The sequence below is a fragment of the Neomonachus schauinslandi genome, chromosome 11 (assembly GCF_002201575.2).
Source record: "Neomonachus schauinslandi chromosome 11, ASM220157v2, whole genome shotgun sequence".
Classification (NCBI taxonomy): Eukaryota; Metazoa; Chordata; class Mammalia; order Carnivora; family Phocidae; genus Neomonachus; species Neomonachus schauinslandi.
The window spans coordinates 54,696,330-54,723,417 of NC_058413.1; the positions used below are offsets into that span (position 1 = coordinate 54,696,330).

Genomic DNA, 27,088 nt, shown 5'->3' on the forward strand with positions numbered 1-27,088 from the left:
AAAAAAAAGAGATCATGGTATAATATAATCCCGTCATGTGATAACTCTAGGTCACTAGAGTAGATGTTCCAAGAGAGTAGTGAACAGGTCTGTCTTGATCTTCCAGTACCCCTTAGTACTTCGGAGCAATGTTGGTTGGTGCTCAATAAATATTTGTGGAAAAGGGGTGCCTGGGTGGCTCAGTTGGTTGACCAGCCGACTCTTGACTTTAGCTCAGGTCATGATCTCAGTGTGGTGAGATCAAGACCCCTGTGAGATCAAGTCCCGTGTGAAATCGAGCCCCCAGTCGGGTTCTGCTCTGCGCGTGGAGCCTGCATAAGATCTCTCCCCCCCGACCCCCCACCCCGCTCACTCTCTCTCTCTCAAAAAAAAAAAAATTGTGGAAAAAAATGAATGAATGAAAATCTAGAATACTATTACATCCTAAAACGATTAAAAACAGAGTGGCAGAGGGAACATACCAGGGGGTTAAACCCCCCTGGCTTCTAAACCAGGTTCTGATACATGCTATCCGGCCTTGCGTAAATTTCTTAGTTTTCTCTTCTGACTGGGCTGTTAAGGTACTACATTAGAGGATGAATATAAATGCACACGGTACACAGCCTTTCAGACGGTAGACACTCAGCAAATGTGAGTTCTCTATTAACACGAAAACATTACTAACAAGTTGACAGTCACCAGAGAAAATAACCAGTAAGTGCTGTAAAAGGGGTAGGACGGATGAAGAACGAGCTCCTGCCGCCCCTCTGGAAACTTTTAGGGCAACGGAGATTCTAATCCCTCACTCAAATTTAGGGCAACGGAGACTCTAATCCCTCACTCAAACTAAGTTTCCAGCCGCACCTGCCTCCGTCGTCGCTTCCGCCTCCGAGGCGTCCCCAGAGGCTGCGTCCCGGCAAGGCGGGATGCGCGCCTGCGAGACTCCCGGAGATCTCGGAGCCGCTCCACGGTGGCGCCTACCACTACCTTCTCCACTCCTTGGTAACCGCGAAGCGGCGGCAAGCCGTGCAGGCAGCAACCGGCGGACGCCACTTCTAACTACTATAAGTCCCGGCAAGCCCCGCGGCCACTTCCGCTGGTCGCCTCTCGTCAGCCAGCCCCGGACTACGGATCCCGGCGGACTCCGGGCGGCGTGTCACGCCGTCAGCTTCAGCCAATCGGCTTCGGACAAGTAGGAGGGGAGGGAGACGCAGAGGCAGGCAAGATGGCGGCGGCGTCTGCACAGGGCGGGAGGATCGGTGGTGGCGGAGGCGGTAGTGGGGCCGGCGGTGGTCCCAACTGTGGGACGGGCAGTGGCCGCAGCGGCTTGTTGGACAAGGTGAGGAGCCGGTTCTTGGGGACAGCCGAGACCTGCGGAGGCCTGGGAGGCGACGAACCCACCTTCCCATCCCCGCCCCCCTTTTCTTGTGTGGCTTCTCAGCGGGTAGACCTCGTCTGGTCCTCCCTCGGAACCCTACCGGCGCATGTAGTCCGGTCTCTCCACACCTCTTTCCTCTTCAGGCCTCATTTCTTCTTGGTAGTGTGCTTGGTCCTTAACGCTGGCCATCACAGCTTCTTAGGATAATTTGATTATTCCTGTATTTCTTTTCGGAGGTGCTGGGGGGCCACAGTCGATGTGCCCATTTCACTGACGGGGAAAACAAGCCCGAAGGAATGAACGCAGCTGTTCGTAGTCAGTGGTCCCCAAACTCTCCATCACGACCCACCACGCTGGGTTTCGCTACAGATTCCAAGTGCTCCTTGACCTTTTGCTTACTGAAGTTTCTAGGCGTTTTATCACGATACTCCGAATACTGAATTTACTTGAGTATTTACTTACCTTACTGAGCTGACAGGAAACTTCTAAGATTTTGTTTTTCCCTCTCCTTCTTCACCCTTCTCCTTTTTGCCCCTCTGCCCGCCACCAAGTGCAGTAAGTGACTCGGATTCATGAGCTTGCTGCCTGCTCTAGTTAGCCTCTTTCCCTCTCCGCCCATCCATTCTTCTTTTTTTTAAACTGCGGTTCTAGCAACGAGGCTTAAGGGAAAAGAAAAAAAGGAAAACTGTGCTCCTCAGTTGGCCCTTCTTGCCCTTTGCAGAGCATCTTGGAAGAAACAATTGTATGGTGATGTAGGTCCTAGTATTGGTTCTGCCTCTAATTAGTTAGCTATGTGACCTTGAAATATGCTTGCTCTCCCTATGTTGCCTCTAAAATGAGGGACTTAGCCTAAAGTACCCTTAGTCCCTTCCAGTTCTCTCATTGTAGGGCCCTGGGCCAGTTTGATGAGAGATGTTAAGCATGGGGGGCTATTAATATAGTAAGGATTTTTTGCTTTAATGGAAAGCAGCTTTCAGACATCCTGTGCCTAACGCATGATAGGTGCCTAAGAAACAAATATGTGATCATATTGAGGGGTTCAGATCCAGGTCTTTTTGCTTCTGTTTTTGGGTGTCATTGGTTTTGAATCACATGGTTCTCAACTCTAACCATTTTTAAGAGAGGAGAACAAGTTCTGGGGATTGGAATGGTAAATTGCTCCAAGACATGGGAAAGTACTGGGAATTGATATTTACTTTCATGCATAAATCCTGCCTTTCTGCTGGTGAGCATCTTACAGCCTATGCTCATCCTGTCCCATTGACTGTTCTTGCTGTCTCCTCCGTTTGGATCATCACCAGCAAACATTAAGCATGGGCATTCTTTACTGAAGAGTATATGGCATCATTGCATTATTCAAAGAACCTAGATTTGAGGATCAAAAGATACAGGCTTTGCTACTTTCAAACTGTATGAAGACTGGCAAGTCAGTTAACCTCACAAAGCTTACCTTCATCTGAAATAGTACGGTTTTGGGGAGAATCAAATGAGGTGATAACATGAATGATCTCTGTAACACATGTTACATACACATATACAATAGCAGAGGGAGAAAAAAATCAAGAATCCTACTGTCAGAAAGTATTCAGTATAGCGGATTATAGGACATAGAGGTACCCCAAATATTAAAAGTATTTGGTGTATTCAGATGTGTGCTTTTTACAGAAATTGAAATGAGAGAGAGAATGATCCCTGAGATCTAATTGATAAGGGGTGAGGGCCCCAGGGGAAGACCTCATGTCTGAGAGTGGAGTTGGGACCTTATTTTGGGAGAGAAGGATGGCATACTACGTAAGAATGTCCTTGAGCAGATGGTGCCTGATGTTTCAGGTAGTGAGTTGACTGGACTGTTCTCTAAGAGACCTGTAGTGATATGAAGGTAGAATCAGATTAAAGAGGGGGCATGGATTGCTTGGAGTAGGAAGCTGTTGAAAGTTTTTGAGGCTATATAAAGTGGTTTTCAGAAAATTAGTTTGGAGAGGTAGAAATTAAAAGCTTTCGAACAGGGTGCCTGGGTGGCTCAGTTGGTTAAGCGACTGCCTTTGGCTCAGGTTATGATCCTGGAGTCTTGGGATCGAGTCCCGCATCAGACTCCCCACTTGGCGGGGAGTCTGCTTCTCCCTCTGACCCTCCCCCCTCTCATGCTCTCTCTGTCTCATTCTTTCTCTCTCAAATAAATAAATAAAATCTTTAAAAAAAAAAAAGCTTTCGAACAAGGCCTTATACCATTCTAGTGTGTAGGGTTTATTATAAAAAGTTTAAGTTCTAGTATAGCTTGTTGAAATCTACATGGCCTTGGATAGGTTACATGATGTTACTGAACTTAAATTTCCTTATGTAAATAATGTGGGTTCCCATATGTATTATGGACTTGTAAATATTAAATTGTACAATATTGGTTAAGTGTTCTTTGTGAACAGCTATAAAAATAGAATGACCCGGCAATGAGAACCCTAGCTTGAGTAGCAGCAGTAGATAAAAGGCCTCACAAAGGAGCACTTGACAGAATTAACCAAGGTGTGAGGGACATAGAGGATAGAAAATAAGATCTTTTTAGGTGCTTTTTCTTGGAAAACTTCATTTTAGCTTTACATCAAGTTGTTCCTCCTCTGAATTCTCTAGCATTTATTGTGTATGGGAATTAAGCTGTCACTTATATGACATACTGTCTTATATTTTTCTACCAGTCTGTATTTGTCCAGTTTCCCATGAAAGGTCCTTATAGTGCTCTGAGGCAATCAACACAGAATAAGTACTTGCAGCATTAAATTTAGCAGAGAAAAAAACCCTCAGATCTGCCCCCTCAGTCTAAAGAAACTGCCTCTAGTTGTCTGAAAACTGAAGGTACTGTGGAAGAGAAGATGGGAAAAATGTTATTCTCAGGGGAACAGGATCTGAATGAATAGAGAAGCTTTTACTCTGCAGAGATTGAGAGGCTGTTACCTTACAATCTCTTTAATTTTATTTGTCTTTTTTGGGGGGAGGGTTTTTATTTCCTGCAGCTGTAGTTTCACTTGCCATGAAGAAATGTAATAAAGAGATGCAAATGTGCTTCAGTGTGCTTCTAGCTTTCCCTAAGCAGATGTGAATTTCTGCTCCTATGAAATTGACTTTGAGAACAAAGCAATTCTAGTTTCCTGATCTTAAAAATAGGTATGCAAATGTAATCTTCCAGCCTCCATCACAGAATAACTTACTTAGATCATTGCAGTAAGTTATTTTGCCTAAAATACATCAAAGCGTTTTGTTCTACATATCAGGCTATAAAGAAAATTGCTTGCTTAATTGTTTTAGCTATTAAAATTGACATGTGGTATTAAACCATGCTTTTCAGAACTATATCCAAGTCCTTTTAACCTTGTACATGGATTTCTGTCTCCTGGCTGGATTTGTTTAGGCTATTAAATTGTTTTGGCTCTGAAAATGTGGTATTAAACTGTGTTTTTTAGAAGTTGTATTCAGACCCTTTTAACTTCATACCTGTTTAACTTCATTTCTGTCTCATGGCTGGACTGTCATCCTGATCCTAAAACAGAGCTTTTATATTTTAGTAGTTGAGAACGCAGGCTCTGGAGCCAGCCTATCTGCCTGGCTTTGAATCCTGGCTCTGCCATTTAGCAGAAATGTATTCTTAGGCAAGTTAATAAATTTCTTTGTATCTCGGTTTCCTCATCTGTAAAGTGGGAAGAATAATATTTACCTTAAAAGGTGTCTGGCCCTATGTCTAGCACATAGTAAGCACTTAACAAAATATATATATAGTTACTACTAACTAGCTGGTTACTCTGGGCTTCAGCTTCCTTAGATACCTATTTTTTCCTAACATCATATAAAGGCATTAGACTCCATTGGGGTTTTAGTTAAAAATACAGATTTCTGGACCTTATCCCAAACCTGAATCAGATTCTCTGGAGGTGGGACCTGGACAGCTGCTTGTTTTTACACATGGCTGTTTGTTTATTTCTTTTCTCTACATTTTAACAGTTACTTCCAGGTTGAGAACTCTCTTAGATTACTTTTTAAATCCCTTCTGGTTCTAATATATTAAGGGTTTTTTGTTTGTTTTTGTTTGGTTTGAAACTGTTCTGCTTAATCAATAGTGGTTTCTCTAAAATGTTTATAATGAAGAGATTTTGAAATTCATCTGTTCCAGCATCCTCATTTTATAGACATGGACACAGTTGAAGAGGGGAAGATGAAGCAACTTGCCCAAGATGAGACATTGAGTTAGTTACAGTTCCAGAACCTGACTTCCCAGTTCTTTCTTAATCCAGTGCTCTTAGCTTACTTAGTACATTGCCTCTCATACTAGAGCAGGTCCTGTGCTAACTACTGCAGTAGTGGAAAGAACATCTGTTTTGAGGTTGGAAGACCTAGGTTCAAGCCTTGGGCTTTGTCACCCATCAACTATGTGTCCTTAGGCCATGTATCTCCTTTTGCTGTCTTCAGTGGTATCTTAGCTTAGATTTCTGGGTGGTATGCCTGAACCCTAACCCACCTCTGACAAAGAAGATGAACAGTTTTATGGCATTGCTGTAGTTTGTGTGTGTGTGTGTATATGTTTAAGGAAACAAGGTGCTGGCTTTTTTTTTTTTTGAGAGAGAGAGAGAATGAGAGAGCACATGAGAGGGGGGAGGGTCAGAGGGAGAAGCAGACTCCCTGCAGAGCAGGGAGCCTGATGCAGGACTGGATCCCAGGACTCCAGGATCATGACCTGAGCCGAAGGCAGTCGCTTAACCAACTAAGCCATCCAGGTGCCCCAAGGTGCTGGCTTTTTAACATTGTTTTGCAAACTAAACTTTAATAACATCTCAAAACTCATTATTTTTTACTTCATCAAAATTAAAAATTCTTGTGTCAAAGGACACTATTAAGAGAGTGAAAAGATAGTCCATAGAATGAGAGAAAATATTTGCAAATAATATTTCTGGTAAGTGTCTACTATCTAGACTATATAGAGAATGTTACAACCCAATAATAAAAAGACTAACAAAAAAAGATTTTTTTAAGTGGGCTTCATGCCCAGTGTGGAGCCCAGTGCAGGGGCTTGAACTCACGACCCTGAGGTCAAGACCTGACCTGAGATCAAGAGTTGGACATTTAACCGACTGAGCCACCCAAGTGCCCCAAGACAAACTAATTTTTTTTTTTTTAAAGATTTTATTTATTTGAGACAGAGAGAATGAGAGACAGCATGAGAGGGAGGAGGGTCAGAGGGAGAAGCAGACTCCCTGCCGAGCAGGGAGCCCGATGCGGGACTCGATCCCGGGACTCCAGGATCATGACCTGAGCCGAAGGCAGTCGCTTAACCAACTGAGCCACCCAGGCGCCCGACAAACTAATTTTTAAAAGAATAAAGGATTTGAATGACATTTCTCCATACGAAGATATACAGATGACCAATAAACACATGAAAAGATGCTCAGCATCATTTGTCATTAGAGAAATGCAAATCAAAATCACAGTGAGATACCACTGGAATGGCTATAATAATAATTTTAAAAAGAAAAGAAAAATAATCATTGTTGGTGAGGATGTGGAGAAATTGGAACCTTCCTATATTTCTGGTGGGAATGTAAAATGATGCAGCCACCTTGGAAAAAACAGTTTATTAGTTCCTCAGAAAGTCAAACATAGAATTACCATATGACTTAGCATATTTCACTCCTGGGTATAAACATAAGAGAATTGAAAATGTATGTTTGTACATAAAAACTTGTACACAAATGATCATAGCAGCATTATTCACAGTAACCAAAAGTAGAAGCAACCCAAGTGGCCAGAAAGTAGATTAGTGGTTGCTGGGGGCAGGGGATCGGGAATGACTACTTACAGGTTATGGGGTTTGTTTATAGGGGATGAAAATATTCTAGAATTAATGGTGATGGTTGTACAGTATAATAAATGAGATAGTAAAAACCACTGAATTGTACATTTTTATAAATGGTAAGTTTTATGGCATGTGAATTATATCTGTTTTAAAAACTCATTTCTTTTTGTCTTGACAGTGTTTGAGTAACCTCTAAAGCTTCAAATTATTATTATTTTCTTTTTTTTTTTTTAAGATTTTTAAATTTATTTGACAGAGAGAGACAGCTAGAGAGGGAACACAAGCAGGGGGAGTGGGAGAGGGAGAAGCAGGCTCCCGGCTGAGCAAGGAGCCCAATGCGGGGCTCGATCTCAGGACCCTGGGATCACAACCCGAGCCAAAGGCAGACGCTTAACGACTGAGCCACCCAGGCGCCCCTATTATTATTATTTTCTTAACTAGTCATTCACAATTATGTAACAGAGTGATATCACAGATGTTAACAATCTCCATCTGCCAGGTCCTTTTTTCAGCTGTTGCCTGCACCATTTCTTGGCTTTGATCTCTGTTTTGTCAAATTTCAATAATAGCTTTTTGTATTACTTGAACTTTCAGTAGCATTTGAGTCACTGATCACTTCTTTCTTGAATGTTTTTTTATGTGGCTTCTAGAAGATAATTTGCCCCTGGTTTTCCTCCTCCTTCATTGCTTCTGTCTTTATTGTCACTATTTTGTTTTCTTCCTGACCTGTAAATATTGGCAAGCCCCTCTTCCTCTATTTGCACTCATCCCAAGGAGGTAGCAGTGTCATGGCTTAAATACCATCTGTAAATTGATGACTTCCACATTTGAATTTTCAACCTGGACCTGTCCTTTGAGCCTTAGACTTATATGTCCAACTTCCTACTTGCCCTGTCCACATGGATATCTAATAGGTATATTAGACTTAAGTAGCCAGAGCCAGTCAACTTACCTGGTTTCTCTGGTGTTGGCACTAATGTTCATGCTCATAATTAACACGTGGTAGTTTCTAACTTCCAACTTAACTCCAGTAATAAATGTAGCTGTTAATAAGCCACTATTAAGTAATTTTCTTTGTAGTATTTCATGGTCATTTTTATTAAAAAAAAAATAGATTGAAAATTAAGTATGGTGCCAAGAGCTAAAGTCTTTCTTTGAGATATCATGATATTTCTGAGTTAGGATCTAAATTTGGTGATGGTGCCTATTCTCAAGACAGACATTATTTTCTCCCCAGATTGAACATTTCTTTTATTTTGAATGTATGAATATGGGTGGTAGGGGTCCATATTTCCAACTCAAATAGTAATCTCACCTTTCGAGTCTAACATCAGTTTTTATAATCTTAATTTTGGTTTAGAAAATTCTGAAATCAGGGTGCCTGGGTGGCTCAGTTGGTTAAGCGACTGCCTTCGACTCAGGTCATGATCCTGGAGTCCCGGGATCGAGTCCCACATCAGGCTCCCTGCTCAGCAGGGAGTCTGCTTCTCCCTCTGACCCTCCTCCCTCTCATGCTCTCTGTTTCTCATTCTCTCTCTCGCAAATAAATAAAATCTTAAAAAAAAAAAATTCTGAAATCAGTATAACTATAGAGTTTAAAGATCTCAAAGTCAGCACATACAAATGGGTATTTCTCCTCTGCGTCTGTGTGCCTTTTTTCGGAAAATGACATGATAGCTCAGCTATCTGAGCCTGAATTTTTTTATCCCCTTGCTGCTGCTCTTATTCAGGCCCTGCATCTAAATCAATCCCCATCTGATGTATTTATCTCCACTGTTACTCCCTTCTAGACCATCTACCAGGTTGCCACTAAAAAAAAAAAAACCAAACATGGGGGCACCTGGGTGGCTCAGTCGTTAAGTGTCTGCCTTCAGCTCAGGTCATGGTCCCAGGGTCCTGGGATCGAGCCCCACATCCAGCCCCCTGCTAGGCGGGAAGCCTGCTTCTCCCTCTCCCACTCCCCCTGCTTGTGTTCCCTCTCTCGCTGTGTCTCTCTCTGTCAAATAAGTAAATAAAATCATTAAAAAAAAAAGAAAACATAATTTGATTGTGTTGTTCCTCTGCTTAAAATATTCTCTATTGCTTGCCTCAGAATAAAGTCCAAGCCCCGTAGCATAGTAGATAAGACTACCTAGGATATATTCCCTCTGTCAAGTGCCTCATCTCCTATTACTTTTCCTCTTTTGCAGCTTATATCCCCTTTCTAAACTGGAGAGACCTTTCAAAGAAGGGAGAGAGAAAGTGTATTAGTTTTTCTTAGAGCCATACTTGGCTCTTTCTAAATCAGAGCCGGGTCCTGTTGGCACTGCTCACCCCTGGTAGCCCTCATCTCTTCAGTGCGAATTGAATCTTTTGAGTCTTACTACCCTTTGTCAAGTGAAGGAACTTTATGAAGCAATTCATTGACGTCTTTATCACTGCATAACTTCTGTTTTCACTTCTATTAAAATAAGAAAATAGAAGTGTTCATGCTGTTGTTTCATACTCAAGACAATTTTGTATTACTGGACATATCCTTAATGACCAAGGATTTTTGTCCTTTTTTGCCTTTAAGGCCAGAAGATGCATGGAGAACAGGAAAAGCCTGTAATCCTCAAATCGTTAAGTCAGAAAATGCCTTCCTGCACTATTTACATATGCTCAAGACCTGGATTGTGTTTAATATTCTTCCGAAGTCCTTAGAATGTGGAGTTCTTAATGCCATATCTGCAGTGAAATGTCTTTGTAGAACTTTTTATTGTTCAAATTTGCAGCAGAGGTTCATAACTGAAATGAGTCTTTGTAATGTTCTGTCAGAGCCATCGAATGCGTATTTTCTGTGAATTGGTTAGCCATCTAGGTCTGGCAGCAGGTATGCTGGTCCAATAAAGTGTTTTATCTCTTACGTTGGTACTGACAGGGAAGTGATCTCTTTAAACTTGGACTTTCCGAGCTATATTTTCAGTTAAATTGCAGTTGGTTTTAAAGGGAGGGAAATGGAAAATTCAAATATATTTTGTGGGTTTCGTTGGCGTATTCAAGATTAAAATCTTTTTAAGATTATGTTATTAATTATAACTTATTAAATAGGAATCAGGTTACTTTGTATGGCTGTCACTTCAGGGATTTGTGTCTTTTTCTTTTGTTTTTGATGACTAATAATTCCTTTCCTTATACCTTGTGGGAAGCAGTGCGGAATAGTGAGAACGAGAATGGGTTTTGAAATCATGAAAACTCAGTTGAATCCTGGCTTTACCACTTCCTGGCTGTCACTTTTTGCAAATTTCTCAAACCCTTAGTGTCATCTGTAAAAGGAGGATATTAGTTTGAGCTGCTTTATCAAAAATACCATAGATTGGGTAGCTTAAACAACTGAAAGTTATTTCTCGTGGTTCTGGAGCCTGGGAAGTCTCAGATCAGGGTGCCAGCATGGTTGGGTTCTGGTAAGGGCCCTTCTACTGTTTGTGGACAGCCTTCTTGCATCCTCACGTGGTGGGAAGCAGAGAGAGAGTGGAAGCAAGCTCTCCTGCCTTTTTGTAAGGGCACTAATCCGTCTCATGAAGGCGCTACCCTCGTGACCTAATTACTTCCCAAAGGCCCACCTCCTCATACTATCTACATTGAAATTAGAATTTCAGGGGAGACATACATGTTTGTCCATAGCAGATGGTAATTGTTCTTAATAGTGTTTTCATAAAGATTAAAAGAGATGGTGTATATAAAACATTTAGCTCAATACATAGGACACATGCACGCAGTAAATTCTGTGGACAAGAATTGAGTGAGATTATTTCAGCCATGTATACATTTGTTAAGTTTAAACTGAAAGTTAACATTTTATAAATCTTTTCCTTCTCTTTTTTTCTTCATAAGAGTTCAGACATCTTTTTAGTAGTAGCTGTTGATGCTGTATTGTATCCCTGATTCTGAGAACGTTAAAAACATATACTCCCTGTTACTGAGGGAGATGTTATATAAATCCAGCTAACCGTGATGCAGTATGCTAGTTTTACATAATTAATAGCAACAACAGTAGCTAATTTTTAATAAGTACTTGTTGCATACTAGGCATTTTGCTGTGTCTTATAATTACCATAATTAATCCTCATGGTAACGTGTGAAATAGATATCTTTATCATCTTCATTTTACAATTGAGCAAACTAAGGCTGTAGAAAGATTAAATCACTTGCCCAATATCATCCATTAAGTGAAAAGGTGGGAATTAAAACACAAGTGGTTGGACTCCAAAACTGTAGCTTTTAACCACTATATTGTGCTCCTTTGCACAATAAGGGCCCACCTAATTGGGTGAAGAAAGAGTGCATTTGCCTCCATCTGTTTGTAGTCAGTCTGAAATCAGTTAGGTTCTGGTTTGATTTATAGTACATCTTTGAGAATAAGGCCACAAACAGAATCTGCCTTGGAGTTGAGTTCAGAGATTAAGACAAGTTGAAAGTAAGTTTCTATCACTGAAGACGGGACAGTTTTATGGTGAGCCATGTATTTGTAACTTAGCCCTAAGTAATTTTGTTGGCTTCACTTACTGGCTGTGTGACACTTAATATCCCTGAATGCTAGTTTTCTAATTTGAAGGACATTGGTTTCCAGATTGAGGATCTGCTTAGGGCCTAGCAGTGGTACTAGCAGTTTAACAGTGGATGAGAATTGACCTGCAGAAAGACATCATCTTGAAATTTTAGATACACAACATAAAGAACTTTAAGTTCTTCCAGAAGGGAAAAAGCATTGTATGAGGATCAGGAATCAGAGTGGCTTTAGGAATCCCACAAACCGTTGAGACAGTGGAATAAAACTTAAAAAAATTTTTTTTTTAAGTTTTTTTTTTTTTTTAATTCATGAGAGACAGAGCGAGAGAGAAAGGCAGAGGGAGAAGCAGGCTCCCAAGGAGCAGGGAGCCCGATGCGGGACTCGATCCCAGGACCCTGAGATCATGACTTGAGCCAAAGGCAGACGCTTATTAACCATCTGAGCCACCCAGGCGCCCAAAACTTTAAAATTTTTGAAGAGAACTTATTTCTCTTAAGTGTGAGGGTGGAATAAAAAGACATTTTCAGGTGTATAGTCTCAAAATTATTTCCCATATGCATTCTTCAAGGAAGCCACTAGAGGATGTGTTCACCAGATCAAGGGAACCAAGAAAAGAGTAAAACATGGTGTCTAAGAAAAGGAGGTCCAGCCCACGAGGAGGTTAAGGGAAATAGTAAATAGTAATAGTAAAGGGAAATTCCAGGGTGACAGCTATACAGCAGGCCTGGAAAGCAGTTCACCCAGATCACAGCAAGTCAGGAGGCTCTAAGACCAGTTTCTCTAAAAAGATGAAATTCACAGAATGCTGAATACTTTTGCACATATTGAGAGGAAATTTAAACAATTGGGAGAGAATTCGAAACTTCACTGGTGACAAATATATTGATTAAAAACAACAACCCAAACATCAGTAGCTCCAAGGAAGGCAAAAGCTATCAGGAAAGAAAAAGTAATCCTGGTATGCTACATGACTCATCTGTGAATAGCATTTATAGTCATAACATTATTCAAACTGTATAATGATCTAGCCAAAATTAAGCTATTATATAAGACCAAATCACTAGTGATCTGCTATGGCTGTATTAAAAAGATGGTGGGGAGGAGCAGGAAAAATTAATGTGAGTGTGGCAGGGGATGAAATGGCTAAATTTCCTCTTTCATAGTGAGAAATTTATAGATTTAATGTCAAAAACTGAAAAATTAAGAAATAACAATGTAAATTTTTTTTTTATAGAGATGAATATATTTTAAAAAGTTAAAAGGAGATAAAAGTAGTGTGTCTTTCTGGAGAATGGGTTTGACAGTAGCAATGGTCTTAAAGTCAATACCTGTGATTGTTGATTGGGCCCAGTATACATGTACCTGTAATATGCAGGAGGGAATGTGTGGGAAAGAGGAACTGTGTGAAGTTACAGCATCTGCTATATCTTAATTGGCAATATATTGCCTGTATTAGGGATCCCCAAGACTACTTTGTTCAGTGATTCACTAGAAGGACTCACAGGACTCAGTGTGTAGTTGTACTCATGGGCAAGGTTTATTTCAGCAAAGGAAAAAGATCCATAGGATGGAAGTCTGGAGGAAACCAAGTGCAAGATGCTAAGAGTCTTCTCCCAGTGGAGTCCCATAAGTTGTGTTTAATTCCTCTGGCAACAGTGATCTAACAGTACATGTGGAATGTTTTCTGCCAAGGGAGCTCATTAGAAACCTAGTGCCCAGGTTTTTTACTGGGGGCTGATTAAGTATGCACCCTCTGCCTAGCCTGTGCCCCCCAAATTCCAGACTCCTAGAAAGAAAACTGGTATTTAGGGGGCGCCTGGGTGGCTCAGTCGCTTAAGCAACTGCCTTCGGCTCGGGTCGTGATCTCAGGGTCCTGGGATCGAGCCCTGCATCGGGCTCCCTGCTCCGTGGGAAGCCTGCTTCTCACTCTCCCACTCCCCTGCTTGTGTTCCCTCTCTCTCTGTCAAATAAATAAATAAAATCTTAAAAAAAAAAAAAAAGAAAACTGGTATTTAGCATAAACCACATTATTTATATAAACAGTTTAAGCACAGTGAGCCACTCTTAATCACGTAGGAGAAGTTTTGTATCAGTGTAGGAGACTGTTTACCAGCCAACTTTCCAACACCAGCCTTTCTAGGGATGGCAGTCTCACACCTGTATTACCTCTTTTCTGCACAGAGCCTTTCTTCATAATTTATCCTGTGAGGCCCCACATGAAAGAAGCCAACCTTTGCTTTGCCATTTTATTACAAAAGGAAAGCAATTTGCACTTACAGTTGAGGAAGGTAAGAGTGAGAGAAAAAAGTTTCTAAAATGTCCTGAATAGCAGTAGAGAGAAAATAGAAGAGTAGCATACATTTTAGTTGATGAGCAGTTTTGAGAATGACAGAAAATAAATCAGAAAAATAAGCGCCTAATGTCCACCCTCCTGCCCTTTTTCCAGAAGTCTCTGTACTACAGCAGAGATGCTGTTTCCTCTGAAATAGGCTGAAGGTTTTTTTCATGCACCCAAAATGGATGATGCTCCCATCTCTTCAGAAATCATATAATAAACTTTCTTTGAGATTCAGTAGAAATGTTCCTGTGCCACTTACTGAAGATTGCTTCTAGGTACCAGAACTGTGGAGGTAGATCTAGGGCTATTTCATCACCTGCCGTAATGGCTTCTTCTCTGTTTACTCCCCCAAAGTTGCCAATAAATTATCCTCTGAATTGTAAAGGCAAGTTTCTTTTCTGTAATGCCCTGCAGGTAGTAATGTGCAGCTTGAGTGTCTATGAGAATATGATTTTTCTTTTTGGAATGACTCCAAAATTTTTTAATGACTTTGTTTCACAAAAATTTGAATTGTGGATTCTGGCTGTACAGGTTTCTTTGGCTTGCTGTTATCAAAATGGAATTTACTTAACTAAGTGTAAGTGAGCTATTTAGTAGAAAGCCTATTAATTTCTTCTTGGTTCAGTCTGTATTTTTAAAAGTAGGTGTCAAGTGTGATTTGTAGGAGGAATCACTATTATAGCGTGCTGCCACGAGTAATTTGCTCAAAGAAAATTCTTGTTTTTATCATACATGAAAGGGAAAAAACCTTGATTGACTTTTTAATCAGTTGAAACATGACTGTTGTAATTCATGTATTTTCACTCAACAAACTTCACAGTTTTTCTTCTTTGTGTAATAGTATATAGGATCACAATTTTTTAAAAAGCAAGTTTGATTAATTCTATTTCTACATTCCTTTAATATCTTCTCAATTACTTTTTACAGGTATTCTGTCTCATTTCTTGTATACAGTATCTCTGATCTTGTGCTCAATCAGAAAGATAAATACAAAGTTCTCTTCTCTGTCTTTAGGTAAAATCCATTCTAAAGTCAAGTGAATTTTGGATTGCCTGCTGGTTTGTAATTTTTATGAAATATGGTATTTGTTCACCTGATATAAAAAATTAAGAGTTGAGCATTATGATCTATAAAAGACAGGTTTATCAGATTATTTGTAGTACCCTGTTCCACGTAAGCTACGTTCATGTAATCATTTGCATTTGAGAACATTTTTTACTATATAAAATGTTAACGTGTTTAAAAATTTAAAAGGCATTCTTTTTAAATCAAATAGTTTAAAGTGCTTTGAAAAAAATAAAAATCAAAAAAGGCATACATTGAGAAGTCAGTCCCACTCTTGTCCCTCGACCTTCTCAAGATATCTGGGTGCACCAGTTTGTTTAACCAGTCCCCTATAGTTGAGTATTTGAGTTACTTTTCACTATTAAAAACACTGCTGCAGTGAGTGGCCTTGTATATTAGTTCATGTGTATGCAGATACGGAAAAATTCCCATAAGTAGAATCCAAGGTGCTAAATTGTTTTAGTATATGATGTACCATTTTGAATTTCTGCCAACAATGTGAGAGACAGTCACTTGATTCTAACTAGCACAGTATTGGGAAACCTTTCTATACCTCTGTAGATGAGGGAAATTGAAATGGGGTTTGTCCAAAGTCATACAATTAACTGAGAAGACTTGATTTTTTAATTCAAAATGTTCTTTCCAACAGACTACACTGGACTTGCTGTTTTCCTACAGTTAAGATATGCTGGTAAAATATAAAAGTTGTTAGCTGACAAAGATCTATTAAAAGAGACCTTCCTCATTTTGTTAGTGTCTGAAAGTTCATGGATGTAAATTAAATTGTCTTAAGTTTTGTGGTCATAGAATGAAAGGATGAACAAGTGGAGCTTTTTTCCTTGTTCCCACATTTGGGTAAAATGAGGATGGAATATGTGAGTTCACACAGTAGTCTCTGTAACCCAGGTAAATGTTCTGGTTTGGGGCTTGTAGATTAAGCTTTCCAGCATGGAGCCTTGGCAACCTCATATGAGTACCACCTGATTCTAGTGACCTAGTCTCCTTCAACTTCATTTTTTTAAGTGTTTGTCTTTTAGCTGTCCGACATCAGGGGACAAGGAGTAAATGTACATATACTTGAAGATGCTCTTGTTAAGTAGAAATGCAACCAAGTAAATTTTAAAGATCTGATTGGCTTTAATAATAGATTCATGAATCGGGCAGCATCCCATCCAGCAAGTAGAGGGAAACTCCAAAAGGCTACAGAAATGGAAAGATTTTTAAAGCTAGAGAGGGAGTGGAAAAAAGGAAGTTATTAGTGAAGAAACCATTGTTTTAAGGAATGGAAGGGGTTGGGGGGTCTATCAGTAAATTTCCTAGTGCTGACCAGGAAGTTCCTCTGTTGACTGGTTAAGGGATATATTTCTTGGGGGTTGAAACTGCACTTAGGTTAGGTACTAGGTGTTAATTTACTGACTTGAGGTCTTAATATAAGTGACACCATTTTGGGCCTGGGTCAGGGGTGGGCGTTTAAACACTCTTAAGGAAGTAGTTCGTTTTACTTTCAGTAAGATGCTATATCTCTTGGTGCACAACTTTTCTATTTTACAGTGGAAGATTGATGATAAGCCTGTAAAAATTGACAAATGGGATGGATCAGCTGTGAAGAATTCTTTGGATGATTCTGCCAAAAAGGTATTTTCTTGAGGTGGAATTCTGTTAGCATATATATAGCTTATGACACGTCTGCAGGATCTTTTTTTCTGTGACTTGGAGTGACTGTAGTTGTTAGTTTTAGGAATTGAGCCATAAAGCAGTTTCTGAAATCCTTACAGTAAATGTGGGCGACATGTGTTAAAATGTTAGCTACCTCAAGCCTCTGTCAAATTCTCTAATTTTTGAATTCCAGAAAGCTGGTGATCTGTTGTTTTTGAGGTTAATTAGCCTAGAGCCAAGAGGGTTGAGGGAATATAGGACATTCATTCATGATTGGTCTTCTCTCTATTTAAAAAGGGAAGAGGGGCACCTGAGTGGCTCACTCGGTTAAGCCTCTGACTCTTCATTTTGGCTCAGGTCATGATCTCAGGGTTGTAAGATCAAGCCTCACGTCAAGCCTCTTGTTGGACTCTGCAGTGGGCGTGGAACCTGCTAAAATTCTCTCTCTCTGCCCCTCCCCCCTCTCTCTTTAAAAGAAAAAAGCGGGGGTACTTTTAGCTTCGTCCCAGGGGAGAAGTTGGGGATTAAAAAAATGTATGAGAAGTTGATGAAATTTTTCTCTGGGCTCATTGTGAATAGCTTGAGTCTTTTTTTGCTTGGAGTGGTAAAATCCTGATTGGAGAGAGCTATTGGTAATTTATATGGTTCTTAACATATTTTAATCATGGAAATTAAGAATAAAAGCAGGTACTAGGAAGGAAGCAATCCTGTGCACTTGATTCCTTGTTCTTTTTACTAGGTACTTCTGGAAAAGTACAAATATGTGGAGAATTTTGGTCTGATTGACGGTCGCCTCACCATCTGTACCATCTCCTGTTTCTTTGCCATAGTGGCTTTGATTTGGGATTATATGCACCCCTTTCCAGAATCTAAGCCTGTTTTGGCTTTGTGTGTCATATCATATCCTTTTATTTATGCTCAGGTTTGTTTCTGTTGTGACTGCTTATTAAAATCTCTACTGATAATTCTCCCTGCTCCCTACAAAAGACAAACTGATTCCAGGGCCCAGTAATGTTAGAATTTAACATTATGAGCTATGGCATCTGTAACTTTAGTTATTATCATTGATATTTGAGATTTAATGTGGTTATTTTATCTTTAATTCTGTTTAGTTATTGTAGAGATCATTATCTTAGTATGAGTGCCTAATAGGAAAACACACATTATAGTGAGACCCAGTTCTCATTTCTAGCCTGCCACATTCCCATTATACCTGGTCTGCTTCAAGAAACTCATTCCAGGATATTAGGGAAGGATCAGACTTTGGAGGTTCAGGTTTCCTTGAAGCTGAAGGGCTGGACTGGACATGCTCATATTGAGCATGAGATAGAGGTGTGGCTTGTATAACACGGAATTAAATTCTGTTCTGGAGCTCAAGAACCTGGGTTTGAAGTCCAAGCTGTTTTGTGATCTTGTGATAATAAGAACTTAACTTACTGGAGACGTTTGAATGCTGCTCAGTTACAAATATGGGCAATACACATTCAGAATTAAAAAGATTAAATGAGACATGTTTGGTAATGTAATCTGCTCTCAGATTCTTTTCTTTCCCCTCTCCTTTTATGATAAAAGTAGAATCATGTTTGTTACCTATCCACCTTGATTATTTCTCAAAAAGCTAAATTCAGAGAACTTATATTATTACTATAATTATAAAAATTCTACTTGTTCATAGTAACAGTTTTCTTGTGATTCCCACCACCTCCTCCCTAAGTCAATCTGGACATACTGCACTTTTCTTTGTAACTTAAAAAAATACATTGGATGTCTTTTCATGTTGGAATATATAGGACTGCCTTATTCTTAATATCCACATAGTATTTTTGAGTGTCTGCTATGTGCCAGCACTGTACTAATTTAAAACAAATCATTTTGGTAGGCAGTTTACTTTTCTTAACAGTGCTGCCACTACCTGAAGTATTTCTAAAAACTGTGCTTTGGGGATTTTTCTTCTAGCAAGCCATTTAATAAAGCAGGCCCTGATTATAAATGGTATTATCCAAATTGATAACAAATCATAATCCCAGAATTGGCACCTTCACTCCTTTTAGTAATCAGATAAATCATCCCAGTATGATTTTTTTCACCATTAAGGCAGTTCCAAAGAATATGCCATAGGTTCTGGAGGCAGTTCCCAAAGGAGTTCCAAAGAGGTTTAAACCATGAGGGCAACATTATTACAAATATATGGCCTCCCAAGAGAACTACCATGATGACATTTCATTTGTTTGGTGTTTAAAGCAAAACATCTTGCTGTTTTTATAATCATGTCAGTTTTACATATATTGGTAATGATTTCTCTGTGCTAGACACTGTGTGTGTGTGTATATATATATGTATACACATACACAAGGATGAAAAATAAAATAGCTAAATTTTCAGTGTTTTTGCAGCAAGATGAAACTATCTTCTCTAGGATTATCATTATGGAAGTTTTCATAGCCCTTGCTTGTCAGTTTGTGTTATTTCTTTGTGTGTGTATGTTTGTGTGTTTTCTCCTTAACTTTATCTGAACCTATTTTGTGATGATGGGGATCCTGACCATTTATACCTCGTATAAGGAGAAGAGCATCTTTCTTGTGGCCCACAGGAAAGATCCTACAGGAATGGATCCTGATGATATTTGGCAACTGTCCTCCAGTCTCAAAAGGTATGACTATCCTCATAGATCCTTTAATCCTGCCGTTGGATTTTCTCTGGCAGTCGAGTCATCTTCAGCAATAGACTAGTTTATTGTATGCTTACTCCATGCAGATCATAGTGCCTGTCGTGTAAAACAAAGTAAGGGGTATGAATGGTCTAGAAGGTTTTTCCTAGCATTGTACTTCTGAGATTGTGTCATCACAGAAGTGCTCTGAGGATAAACGTGGGAGAAAGAACTTTGGTGGAAGGATGAAGAATGAGTCTTTCCCTCTGGCCAATAAATTGAGCCAATTAGAGTACAGAACTATGAAGGCCAAAGGTGTGAAGTGAGTTATCATTGAAGAACCCCATTAGCTTCTATGTCTTCTGTGATCTTGACGGCAGTCTGTGCAATCAGGAATTTTTGCAGCAATGCACTGGGCAACTCAGAGAAGCACATTTCAGTGTTTCTGATCAGCTGTGGGTATAACTTCATGCAGGTGATACCTGAGGTCTTTTTAGGGATCCAGAGCTGGGTTTAAATTCCAGCTCTTCTCTCTCTAGCGGTATAACTTCCTGTATATCATGTAAACTGTTTGAGCTTTAGTCAAAGCTGGATCACGAGTGTCTCATAGAGTTGTTGAGAAGATGCCAGCTGGTATATATACCAAGTGTAAAAATAGCAAACGTCTGTGGAGCATTAACCATATACTGGGTATCATGCCAAGTGCATTATCTCATTCAAACCTTAGAACAACCCATTTTATGGATAAGAACACAGACCCAAAGGGTTTAATTAATTCTTCAGGGTCCTAGAGCCCAAAAGTGAATTCTAGCAGGTGTTCCAGCCCACATCTGAGTCCAGACCTCATGCTCTTAGTTACTATCCTAAAAACACAGGGGATAGGTCCTAGCACCTGGTAGGCTCTTAAATTACAAGTACAGTTATTCACATATACAAAGGTAAGTGTAGCATTAACACCAAACAGCCTCTCTCATTACCAGCTTGTGAAGATGCTATGAGGAGGAGTGGAATGTCCTTCTGGGGTTCCAGCTGAGTTCTCCTGGCAGGGCTCCCAGCTGCCTTTTGACCTCAGCCATCATAAATTTATGATGCCAGGCCCCTGAAACAGAGTTGCAGAATTCTAGACCCTAGCAACATCTTGATTTCTTTATTTTCATTCATTCATTCCATTTCATTCATATGTACATTCATATACAGAGTGTGTGTGTGTGTGTGTGTGTGTGTGTTTTAAAGATTTTATTTATTTATTTGAGAGAGAGACCAGAGTGAGAGAACAAGCACGGGCTGGGAGGAGGGGCAGAGGGAGAGGGAGAAGCAGACTCCCCGCTGAGCAGGGAAGCCTGACATGGGGTTCCATCCCAGGACCCTGGGATCACGATCTGAGCCGAAGGCAGATGCTTAACTGACTGAGCCACCCAGGTGCCCCTACCCAGTGTATTATTTTTTTAACAGCTTTACTGAGATATAGTTCACTTACCATACAGTTCACACACTTAAAAGTGTACAGGTCAGTGGTTTCTAGTGTGTTTACAGATACTGCAGCCATCACCACAGCCAACTTTAGAACATTTTCATCATCTCAAAAAGAAACCCTGGGGGCGCCTGGGTGGCTCAGTTGTTAAGCGTCTGCCTTTGGCTCAGGTCATGATCTCAGCATCCTGGGATTGAGCCCCGCATCAGGCTCCCCGCTCGGCAGAAGCCTGCTTCTCCCTCTCCCACTCCCCCTGCTTGTGTTCCCTCTCTCGCTGTGTCTCTCTCTGTCAAATAAATAAATAAAATTCTTTAAAAAAAAAAAAAAAGAAACCCTGTACCCTTTAGCTATCCTCTCCCTATCAACCTGCCCCATTCCCTCAGTCTTAAGTCACACCACTGATCTACTTTCCATCTCTATAGATTTCTCTGTTCTGGACATTTCATATGAATGGAATCATAGAATATATGGTCTGACTGGCTTCTTTCACTTAGCATAATGTTTCCAAGGTTCATACATGGTGTGGCATGTATCAATATTTCATTTCTTTTTATGCCAAATATCCATTACATGGTTATACCACATTTTGTTATCCATTCATTACTTGATGGATATTTGAGTCATTTCAACCTTCTTGGCTATTGTGAATAATGTTGCTGTAAATAATCACATACAAGTTTTTGTGTGGACATACGTTTTCATTTCTCAGGTAATGTCCTAGGAGAGGAATTGCTGGGTCATATGTTAACTCTTTTTTTTTTTAGAAATTTATTTATTTGAGAGAGCGTGTGCACACGCACACACACACACACACAAGCAGGGGGAGGTGGGGAGGGACAGACAGAGAGGGAGAGAGAATCTTAAGCAGACTGGCGCCAAGTGCAGAGCCTGACACGGGATTTGATCTCACGACCCTGAGATCATGACCTGAGCCGAAATCAAGAGTCGGGTGCTTAACTGACTGAGCCACCCAGGTGCCCCATATGGTAACTCTTTTTAATTGCTTGAGGAATTGCCAGACTGTTTTCCAAAACCACTGCACCATTTTCAATCCCCCTAGCAGTGTACAAGGATTCTGATTTTTCCTCCTCCTTGCTGATTTTTACCAGCTGCCACATCGTTTCCTGTGGCGAGGAACTATGCCACCCGTGTTGCTTCTCATTTCAGTTAAATACAGATTCACTTCTCTTTCCTTGAAGATAGCTCCTGGCTCATTGGCACTCTAACGTAGCTCCTTTTGGAAGTCTTGGTCATTTCATTATCCAAATAGATGATGGATTCCAGTTCTCTGGCTTCTCCTCTGATCATCTTGTTTTCTACCATGTCTTAAACACTTATTTCCTGGACATATCCTAGACTTTGCTGATAACTAATTACCTTCTATAATTTCAGTTTTGAGTATCCCAGTCTCTGATCATTGCTTCCTCTTTTTCTGGTTCTCTTGTCCTAGTGGTTCTTCAGCCCCAATGGCATCTTTGATCCATTGAGCCTCCCAACTTTTCATTGTCCCTTTTCTCCTTCACTGTCTCACTTCTTCCTTACCCAACTTAGATTCCATGGCATTTCTGTAGTCTAGTTACTCTCACTGTCCTAGAGCATCTTTCATACCTTCCTCTGTCCTCAAACCTACCCTCCTCTCTCATCTTTACTCTCGGCTTCTTTTGTTGCTGAGAAGATCAAAGCAGTCAGAAGCCTCCCATCATTACCTGCTTGCAGTGCTCTTCAGTTGGCTTCTTCCTGAGTTCCTGTCTACAGCCTTCTGTCTGTTTGTCCACTAGGTTCTCTCCCCTTTCATTTACTTGATGTTTCCTTCTCTGCTGGATCATTCCTTGTGGCATGCAAACATGCTGTCATTTCTCCCAACTAAAAAAAAATTGGGTTTGTTCCTCTTATTCTTCTCACATGGTCTTATTTCTCTGCCCCCCTTTTCTTCTCTCACTATCTCTTGGATCTGCTTGTCTTTATTTCTCTTTTCTCATCTTACTCGACCAGCATTTGATAGTGGATCACTCTCTCCTTGTTATACTTTTTTTTTTTTATACTAGGTTTCTAGGATACCATAATCTTCTAATTTTCTTCTTAATGTCTGCTTTTTAGTCTCCTTTGTGATGCCTCTAAATTTGAAATGCTGCTAGTGCTTGTTCCTAGCACCTCTTCTCTTTCTATATTTGCTTGCTAGGTGTAATCTTATCTAGACTCTGAAGACTTTAAATACCATCTGTATGATGAAGATCTCTGAATCTGTATTTTCATCCTACACCTCTGTCCTCAACTCCCAGATATATTCGTTTCCTGTTTGACATCGGATCCTAATAAGCATTTCAAAATCAACACATTTAAAACCTAACTCAGCCATCCCTCATCCAAATCTGCATCCCTCCGGTTTTCCCCATCTCAATAAATGGCACTTCCATCCTTCTAGTTACTCAGTCCAGAACTCAGTCATTTTGACTGCTCCCTATTAGTCTTTCCAGTAGTCTGTCAGCAAATCCTGTCAGTTCTGCCTTCTAAATGTATCAATCTGACCATTTCCATCTCTTCTGCTACTTCATCTCTCAGTTAGGTTACTGTAATAATGTCTTCATGGACCTCCACAGCTGCTCTCCCTGCTCATGGTCTATTTCCAGTACAGCAGGCAGAGTGATCTTTTTAGAAGGCACATCAACTCAATCCTCCGCTCCAAACCTGTCACTCTGAGAAAAATCTAAATCCTAAGCCCAGCTTAGAAGTCCATACTCATCTGTTCTCTGCACCCCACACACATAATGCACACACACCCCTTATCTCCTGTGGCTTCTTCCTCTCTCATACCATTCTGTTCTTCAGACATTCCATGCATGTTCTTGCCCTAGGGCCATTGCATTTGCTGTGAACTCTGCTTGGATTATTTTTTTTCCAGATAGCTTGTTCTTCTCTTCTCTTCTTCAGGGCCCTGCTCAAATATCTGCTTAATGAAGCCTTTCTTGTCTACTATATATAAAACATCATATTTTGTATTTTATTGTTGGTTCTTTCATATACACTAAAGTAAAAGTCCCAAAAGGCAGAGTTTTGTCTCTTATGTTCACTGCTGTATATCCTTAGCATCTGAAACTGCCTGACATGTAAAGTTAGGACTGAATAAATATTATATAATTATTCTATAATAACATATTGTTATATTTTCCTGAAAATATTTTAGATGTAATAATTGCATGTTGTGTAATTATATAATATATAAGTTGTATACTACATATTATAAATACTAACTGAAGTGCATCAGATCACAACTCATCATGTCCTACCATCAAAGCCATGGAACTGCCAGTGGAACTGGGCCTAAAAGTTTCGAGATTATTGTGAAATCAATTAATGGCAGTTGACTTGAGTTTGAGAAAAGTTTTGAGGTGTTGAAAATAGTTTAAGGACTTTCAGTCATAGCTATCCAGGTTGGGAGTAACTGGCTAGACAACAATTTTTTTTTTTTGAAGTATGGTTGACACATGATGTTACATAATTTCAAGTGTACAACATAGTGATTTAGCATCTCTGTAGTTAGCTCACCACAAGTGTAGCTACTATCTGTCCCCATGCAGTGCTCTTACAGTATATTGACTTTTATCCCTGTGACTTATCCATTCCACAACTGGAAGCCTGTGTCTCCCACTCCCCTTCACCCATTTTGCCCATCCTCCCAGCCACCGCCCCTCTGGCAACCATCAGTTTGTTCTGTGTATTTACAGGTCTGATTCTGTTTTTTGTATGTTTGATTCATTTGTTTTGTTTTTTGGATTCCACATATAAGTGAAATGATGTGGTATTTATCTTTCTCTGGCTTATTTAATTTAGCATAATACCCTCTAGGTCCATCCACGTTGTCGGTCACAAATGACAAGATCTTGTCCTTTTTTGTGACTGTGTAATATTCCATTGTTTATATATACCACACCATCTTTATTCATTTATTGATGGACACAATATCTGAGTTGACACTGCTTCCATATCTTGGCTATTGTAAATAATGCTGCAGTAAATATAGGGATATGTATCTTTTCAAATTAGCATTTTTGTTTTCTTTGGGTAAATACCCAGTAGTGGAATTACTAGATCATATGGTAATTCTATTTTTAATTTTTTGAGGAACTTCCACATACTGTTTTCCACTGTAATTGGCTGCACCAATTTACATTCCCACCAGAGTGTTCTCTTTCTCCACATCCTTACTAACACTTGTTATTTCTTAGACAATAATTTATTGAGCTATGATTTTTTGAGCACTGGTTAATAATAGGCACTGTTTTAACCGTGACAGTAATCCTGAAAACTAGGTGGTAGTTTTCCTGTTTTAAACATGCAGGAACAGAGGCTCCAGCAATTGCTTCCTCTAAAGGTAGTAACAGCTTGACAATCCACTGAATGTGCCCTAATTAAATGGAGACAGAAACAAACAGGTCACAGTCAGGGGGAGGAACATCAGCCTGCCAGAGGTTGATTTTTATAAACCCTCTGGAAGGGTAGAGATAGCGAAGGCCTTCAAGATACCTTAAGACTTAGGTAAGGAATCTCTGGAATTCATGTAGTTAAAGATTTATCTCTGGCCTGGAATACAGGTAGAACCTGGAACTAGATTGATTACAGGGAACAAGGACTGAGCAGCCTGGAATTGGTGAACATCTCTGGAAAACAGAGGTTCTTCATTTATTCATAAAATTTGGTTGTCTACCGAGTGCCAAGCTGGGAATAGAAAACAAATAAGACTGAATTCTTGTCCTCAAGAATCTTTGAGTTTAGTGAAGAACACAGATACATAAACATCATTTCAGTAGATAATTTGATTGACAGCATGGGAGCCTAGCATTAGACCTGGCATATGCTAGGTGCTCAGTATCTGAGTTGACAGTAGATGGTGTCGTGTATGACAAAGAAGAGACATCTGACCCAGTTTGGGAAGGGTATCCCAGAAAAGTTTATGCCCTAATATTAACAAATGGGAACTAGTCAGGTGAGATTAGAGAGAAGTATCTACTAGGAAGACCCTTCTAACATAACAAGTGTAAAGTTCAGAGGTAAGAGGGTGGGGGTCCATATATCTTAATGGTCTATGACAAAGTGAAGGAGGTACACAGTAAATAAGGCAGACATGGCAGTACCTATGAATCAGAACTCGTATTTTGAAGGCGATTAGGCACCCTGGATTTTTTTTTTTTTTAAAGAATAGCTCTGTGTGTTACCTGTATCACCAGTAGCCAGCTCAGCCCTATTCTTCAAAACCACTTGATGCTCTAGTGTTACTTGTTGAATCTCTATCTTTGGTTTTTATTATCTTTGCTTAGGTTCGATGACAAATACACTCTGAAGTTGACATTCATCAGTGGAAGAACAAAGCAGCAGCGAGAGGCCGAATTCACCAAGTCCATTGCTAAGTTTTTTGACCACAGTGGGACACTGGTCATGGATGCATATGAGCCTGAAATATCCAGGCTCCATGACAGTCTTGCCACAGAAAGAAAAATAAAATAGCCAATTCTAAAAGCAGCCATCTTTGCTGGATCATGCTGAATTTCGGGGTGAGGGAGAAGGAAACAGAACTTAAAATGGATAAAGTAAGATATGTTAAAAATGTCCCTGTTTTGTCCTGAAATTTTAGTCCATTCTGGATAAATAGGATTTTCTAGTTCAGATATGAGAAGTTGTAGCTCTGATATCTAGCTTTAGCCTTGGTCTTCTGATTGTGTTGTTTTGATTTGCTTTTCTGGAAAAGCATTTTTGCTAGCAGCCACACAGACTTCGTCCTTCATACCTAGCAGTACTTTATATCATATAGCTTTGTGCCATGCAGCATTCGAAGGCTCAGTTTTTGAAATTGTTAACCTGTTGCTGACTTTATTGTGTTAATTCCTATTTCAACAGCTATTTCCCTTAATTCAGGATACAACTTCTTGTGTATGATAGCTTTCCTTCACACACCATTTTTGTGGGTGTGTATATATCTGACTTGGGGAGAATTGGAAAAAAACACATCTTTTTAATTTGTTTAAAACAGACCTTCTGCCTGTTACATTTTGTGCTCTTAACCAATTAAAGAAGCCAATGGCATTTTTAATTTTATATTGTCTATGTTTTCCACTAGTATATCCCTGTTGATTTGTTTGTGCCCTTTATTAACTGCCATTTTCTAAAATTTTTTTCAATAAAAGGAAAGAAGATGTGAAAAAAT

The 27,088-nt window shown here is 39.8% G+C and overlaps 1 protein-coding gene across 1 annotated transcript; it reads left to right on the plus strand.

Moving 5' to 3' along the window:
* The first annotated feature begins 1,184 nt into the window (after window positions 1-1,184).
* Window positions 1,185-27,088, plus strand: SPCS2 (signal peptidase complex subunit 2). The gene is made up of 5 exons (XM_021704633.2): window positions 1,185-1,318; window positions 16,670-16,753; window positions 17,514-17,674; window positions 19,290-19,424; window positions 26,205-27,088. Exons 1-5 carry the CDS (start codon window positions 1,205-1,207, stop codon window positions 26,389-26,391), a joined length of 681 nt encoding a protein of 226 aa, XP_021560308.1. The 5' UTR covers window positions 1,185-1,204; the 3' UTR covers window positions 26,392-27,088.